At 69.7% G+C, this 5,640-nt stretch overlaps 1 protein-coding gene across 1 annotated transcript; it reads right to left on the bottom strand.

Moving 5' to 3' along the window:
- Positions 1-992: 992 nt before the first annotated feature.
- Positions 993-4,991, bottom strand: LOC136000842 (class I histocompatibility antigen, F10 alpha chain-like). Its single transcript, XM_065654840.1, has 8 exons — positions 4,885-4,991; positions 3,767-4,030; positions 2,486-2,761; positions 2,138-2,410; positions 1,954-2,055; positions 1,773-1,805; positions 1,453-1,494; positions 993-1,299 (listed from the first exon to the last, which is right to left on the bottom strand). Exons 1-8 carry the CDS (start codon positions 4,946-4,948, stop codon positions 1,286-1,288), a joined length of 1,068 nt encoding a protein of 355 aa, XP_065510912.1. The 5' UTR covers positions 4,949-4,991; the 3' UTR covers positions 993-1,285.
- Positions 4,992-5,640: the final 649 nt, after the last annotated feature.

The following is a 5,640-nucleotide window of genomic DNA, read 5'->3' as shown; positions in this document are numbered from 1 at the left end:
ACCTGGTCCAGCCTTCCTTGGCACAACCCCGGCTTAGCCAGGCTGGCCCTGGCCTGTCCAGCTGAGACTTAAACGTGTCCAGCGCTGGGGGATCCACCACTTCCCTGGGGAGATTATTCCAATGATTGCTCTCATGGGGAAAAACGTCCGTCCCGTGTCCAGTCGGAACCTCCCCCGGTGTCTTCTCCAAGGAAGAAGGCGTCTCCAGCTTCTTCGTAGCCGCCTGGCACACGGCGCTGAGGTCTCAGCCCCTTTTCTCCCAGCTAAACGAACGCAGTTCTCTCAGCCTTTCCTCACGCGGCAGCTGCCCCATCCTTGGATCATCCCGGTGGCCATTCCCTGGTCCCTCTCCAGCCTGTCACAGCTGTTTGGTACAGCAGGAACCAAAACCAAACACGATATTGCAAGTGTGGCCCGAGTAGAGCGGGATGGTGACTTGTCCCCGCTGGAGATGCCCGTGTTGCTGCAGCCCAACACCCCGTTGGCTCTTGCTGAAGGAGCCACTGATCTCTCATTAAGTTTGCTGTCCCCCAGGTCCCTCGCACAGAGCTGTCCCAGCCGGGAGGTCCCAGCCGGTGCTGCTCTCCTGGGTGATGTTTGCCCGGGTGCACGACCTGACACGTGTCCTCGTTGAACGCAGTGAGGTTCTCGTGAGCCCAGCTCTTCCAGCCCCTCCAGGTCACCTCCTCCCCCTTCCCAAGTGTCCATTTCCCCCCTCACTTCGGTGCCATCGGTAAACCCCACCAGGGAACACCCGATCCCATCCTCCAGATCGCTTATGGAGATGCTGAACAGCGTTGGGGCCCAAATCGAGCCCGGGGGGAACCCACTTGTGACAGGTCACCCTGTTCAGACTCATTGCTGTGCTGCCAGCATGGGTTCGGGCACGAATCCCAAACACCGCACCGTGCCGCGCTACGGTGAACAAAACCAGCTCCGTCCCAGATAAAACCAGTCCAGCCCCAGCACCGGGAGCACAGGCACAGCCCAACGGAGGGGGCAGAGCAGGGTTTATTGAGTGCGCTGGGAAATGTAATCACACGGAAGAAATCAGTTCTAAGCCCAGAGTTAAAAAGCCACAAGCAATCGCAGTGCCTGATTTTAGCAGGACCAGAAGCAGGGAAGCTCCCCCGGCCAGAAGCGCCGCCAGCGCAGCCGGGGAGCGCAGCGCAGCGGGCCCGGCTCTCTCCGCGGGCAGCCGCCGTCTCCTCCAGCCCCTCTCTGCCTCCCGCCGGCCAGAGGGCAGGGGCCGCGTCCAGCCCCGTGCCGGCCCCGCGCCGGGCGCTCAGGCGGTGAGCACTGCGGGGACAGGAGGAAGAGACAGCGTCAGCCAGGGCCACCTCCCTGTCCCCAAGCCTCTCCCCGCAGCTCTGTGGCCCCTGGGCTCCGGGTGCCCCGGGGAGCAGGGAGAGCTGGGGCCGCCCCGTCCATCCCCCCGGTCCCACACCGCACCTGGGGCCGAGCTGCCCGAGCTGCCGGACCCCCCGTCCGCGCCTGCGGAGAGAAACAGCCGTGAGCTGCCAGCCCCGCGCTCCCCGCGGGCTCGGGGCCGGTGCCAGGAGCCGGCCCGGGAGCCACGGCCACGCTGCAGCCCCCGCCGGAGGACAACGGTGCCACCAGCAGCGGGGGCAGACACCGGCTCTGCCTCGGGGCTTTGCAGAGGGGGGCACAGCGGGAAACACCGGCAGCGGCCAGAAACCGGAGCCACGAGACCGCCCCGGCGCTGGGCAGCAAACGGAGCCGGACCTGCCCCCGGTACCCCCGGTACTCACTTGGCGCCATGCCGTAGCCCTTCTCCTTCTTCCCTAAAGAGACAGAGAGCCATCAGCACCCACCGCGCTTCGCCGCCGGGCCCGGGGGCTCCCCAAGTGCAGCGGCTCGTCCCGCAGCCCCCCCAGCCCCCAGCCCGGCCTTCCTCCCACACCCTCTGCCTCACCGGCCCCCCTGCTTTACCTGACCGGTACTTCCAGATGGCGAACCCAGCGATGCCGGCGACGACCCCCAGGACGGCAGCGGCCACCGCCAGCGGGATGATGAACGGGTTGGGCTCCGGCTCTGGGGGAGAGCGGGGCCGTGAGCAGGGGCAGCGCAACCAGCCCAGCCCAGCGCCCCACGCGCCCGAGGCCACCGGTCTCACCGCTCGCGACGAGCAGGGGCTCGCGCAGGCTGGCGTGGTCCACGCGGCACCGGTACTTGTCCCTGTCCTCCGGGCGGGCCTCGATGGAGGCAGAGGTGTAGTAGGTGCCGTCGCTGTTGGGCGCGACGCCGCCCCACTCGGTGTCCTGGTCCCTGACCTCGCCGTCCTTCAGCCAGCTCACGGTGATGGGCCGCGGGTAGAAGCCGTACGCGCGGCAGCGCAAGGTCAGGGTCCCGTGGGCCTCCGTCCCCGACACCCGCACCGAGGGGGGCTCTGGGCAGGGGGCAGCGTGAGGGCCAGCACACGCGCCCGCGCCGCCCGGTCCCCGGGTCCCCGTCCCGCCCTCACCTTTCCTCTCCAGCACGGCCTGCCCGTAGCTCACGTATTTCTTCAGCCACTCGATGCAGGTGTTCTCCAGGTAGTGCTTCTGCCGCTCAGCTTCAGTCCCGTCCTTCTCCCACTTCCTCTTGGTGTTTTGTGCCGCCACATCCGCCGCGGTGAACGTCATCGTGTCCAAGTCCAAGGCGATGTAGTCCCTCCCGTCGTAGGCGGACTGATAAACCCCCCCGGTGCTACCGTCCTCCAGGAGGTCACAGCCGTACATGCGCTGCCTGGTGCGAGCCCCTGAAACACGACCAGGAGCAGGGGGACGTTCAGTGGGGCACAGACCCCCGGCGGCGCCCCCGCCCCAGCCCTGCGCGAGGCCGGGGGGTCGGGCACCGGCAGAGCCGCCCCGTCCTGCCCGGGCCCACGGCACCCGGGCTGTCACAGGAGGCTGTGACACAGAGCCCTGCACGCTGGGCATGGCGGGGCTGCACCAGCCCCACGGCCCCGGACAGGCCCCAAATACTGGGGGAGGACAAGGAGATGGGGTGGGGGTCTGGTACCACGGGGAGGGCAAGGGGCCACACACTGGGGGTGGGAGCCCGTCGGGTTCTGGGGGTCTCGACTGCCACAGGGGAGGCGAGGGGCTGGGAGGGGACAGCCAGGAGCTGCGGGGACAGGAGGGGCTGGGACGGGGTATCCAGGAGCCTCCCAGTCCTGGGATGGGGCTGCTGGGCACTGGTGGGGGGGATGTGCTGGGCTGGGCGGCCAGAAGCCCCCCTGGCTCTGGGATGGGGGTCCCAAGCACTGGGAATGGGACAGGGCAGCTGGGACCCCCTCAGGTGGGGGACAGGGGGGCTGGGACCCCTCAGGCGGGGGAACGCGGGGGCTGGGACCCCTCAGGCGGGGGAACGCGGGGGCTGGGACCCCCTCAGGCGGGGGAACACGGGGGCTGGGACCCCCTCAGGCGGGGGACACGGGGGCTGGGACCCCTCAGGCAGGGGACACGGGGGCTGGGACCCCCTCAGGCGGGGGACTGGGGGGCTGGGACCCCCTCAGGCGGGGGAACACGGGGGCTGGGACCCCCTCAGGCGGGGGAACACGGGGGCTGGGACCCCTCAGGCGGGGGACTGGGGGCTGGGACCCCTCAGGCGGGGGACTGGGGGCTGGCAGCCCCTGACAGTGACACGGGGCAGGGAAGGGCGGGCACAGGCCGGGGCAGGATCTCAGGGGTGGGTTAGAAACTCTCCCGTCCCACGGAGCCCCATCCCAGCCCCACGGGGCCCCCGCCCAGCCCACACTCACTCCCGCTCTGGTTGTAGTAGCCGCGCACAATTTCCAGGTTCATGCGATCAATCTGCTGATCGCTCCGTCCGATCTGGGTCTGTCTGTCCCAGTACTGCTGATCCAGGTTGGCCGCCATCCAGTCCGCCCGGGGCACTGCCCTCCCCGTGTCACTGTCGTAGCGCATGATGAGGTTCCCGTCCACGTACCCCACAATCATGAACTCAGGCACCCCCGGGCTGGGCTCCGACACCACAACATAAAAATAGCGCAGGGAGTGGGGCCCTGTGGGGACACGGGGGGCAGTGAGAAGCGGGGGGCAGCGGCGCCGGGGGCAGACGGGTGAAGGTGCAGGGATGGAAAGCGAGGGTGGGCGGGGGCCCAGATCGGGCTGTGGGGGCAGCGTCAGGGGGGACGCGGCTGGTGGGGGATGTTGGGGAGCGAGTCGTGTCCTGGGAACCAGGAACAGAAGCCCAGAAGCTCCTGGTATCGAGGAAACGGGGTCTGGTGGTTGGGGGACCCGAGTTGCGCAGGAAGGTGGGTCCAGGGGGGGCCCTGGTGTCAAAGAAATGAGACCCAAGGGAGGGGATGAGGAGGGGGGTCCGGTTCCCGGGAAATGGGGGTCCAGCATCCAGTGGGGTCCCAGGAAGGGGGACCGGGGTTGGGGTTTGAGAGCGGGTGCTGGGACCCGGGGAGGGGAACCGGGGGGGTGGGAAAGGGAGATCCGAGGGTTCCCTGTGCCGGGGGGATTCCTGGTGCCCAGGGACAGAGGGAGACCAAAGCGGGGGAGTCCCGGGGCCCAGGGAAGGGGTTTCGGGGGTCCCGCTGCCCGAGGAAGGGGGTTCCAGGGGGTCCCAGTGCCCAGGGAAGGGGGGTCCAGGAAGGTCCATGGGGGTCCAGGAGGTCCCGGTGCCCAGGGAAGGGGGGGTCTAGAGGGATCCACGGGGGTCCCGGTGCCCAGGGAAGGGGGGGGTCCAGAGGGATCCACGGGGGTCCCGGTGCCCAGGGAAGGGGGGTCCAGGGGGTTCCAGGGGGTCCCGGTGCCCAGGGAAGGGGGGTCCAGGGGGTTCCAGGAGGTCCCGGTGCCCAGGGAAGGGGGGTCCAAGGGACTCCAGGGGGTCCCGAGTCCCCGCGCTCACCGCTCGCCGCCCCGCCCAGGACCCCCAGCAGGACCCCCAGCAGCAGCGCCCGCCCCGGCCCCATCGCGCCGCTGCTCTCCCGTCCTCCCCGGGCCGCTCCGCACGGACCCGCACAAAGCCCCGCCCCAAGCCCCGGGTCCAGCCCCGCCCCTCCCCGCGATTGGCTCTGCTGCCGGCTGCCCGCCAATGGCAGCCTGATACGTGCATGACGTCACTAAGCGCCGGGCAGATCCCGGCTCCGCAGGTTGGAAGCGAAAGCGAAAGCGCCGGAGGCAGCGCGGGGGGGCGGGGAGAGGGGACCCCCGGCACCCTCTGGGGACCCCGCCACCCCCGGGACCCTCGGGCCGGGACCCCCCGTGGGGCAGCCCAGCCCTCAGCCCCCCGGACCCCTCCTCAGGGTCCGAGACCCCCTGACCCCTCCGCTTTGCCTGTGTCCCCCCAAACCGGGCTCAGCCCTGGGACCCCACAGCCCCAGAACCCCCCGGGACTCCCCAGGACCCCCGTGTCCTGCACGTCCCGGGGGGGGGAACGCAGGCGTCCGGCGCCCCACAGCTCTCCCCACACACCACCCCGGCTCTGCCGCCCGGAGAGTTTCTGGGTGAAAAAGCTGGGAAAATGGTCAAATAATCCTGGGGAGTGTGGGCACCCCCAGGGGTTGTGCTCAGTGTCCCTTGCACCCCGTGTCCCCTGTGCCCAGCACTGCCTGTGCCCAGCGTCCCTTGTGCCCGGTGTCCCCTGTGCCCGGTGTCCCTCGTT

This window comes from Caloenas nicobarica, chromosome 35, assembly GCF_036013445.1.
Source record: "Caloenas nicobarica isolate bCalNic1 chromosome 35, bCalNic1.hap1, whole genome shotgun sequence".
NCBI lineage: Eukaryota > Metazoa > Chordata > Aves > Columbiformes > Columbidae > Caloenas > Caloenas nicobarica.
Note: the sequence above shows the minus strand (reverse complement) of the source record. Positions and strands in the feature narration are given on the sequence as shown.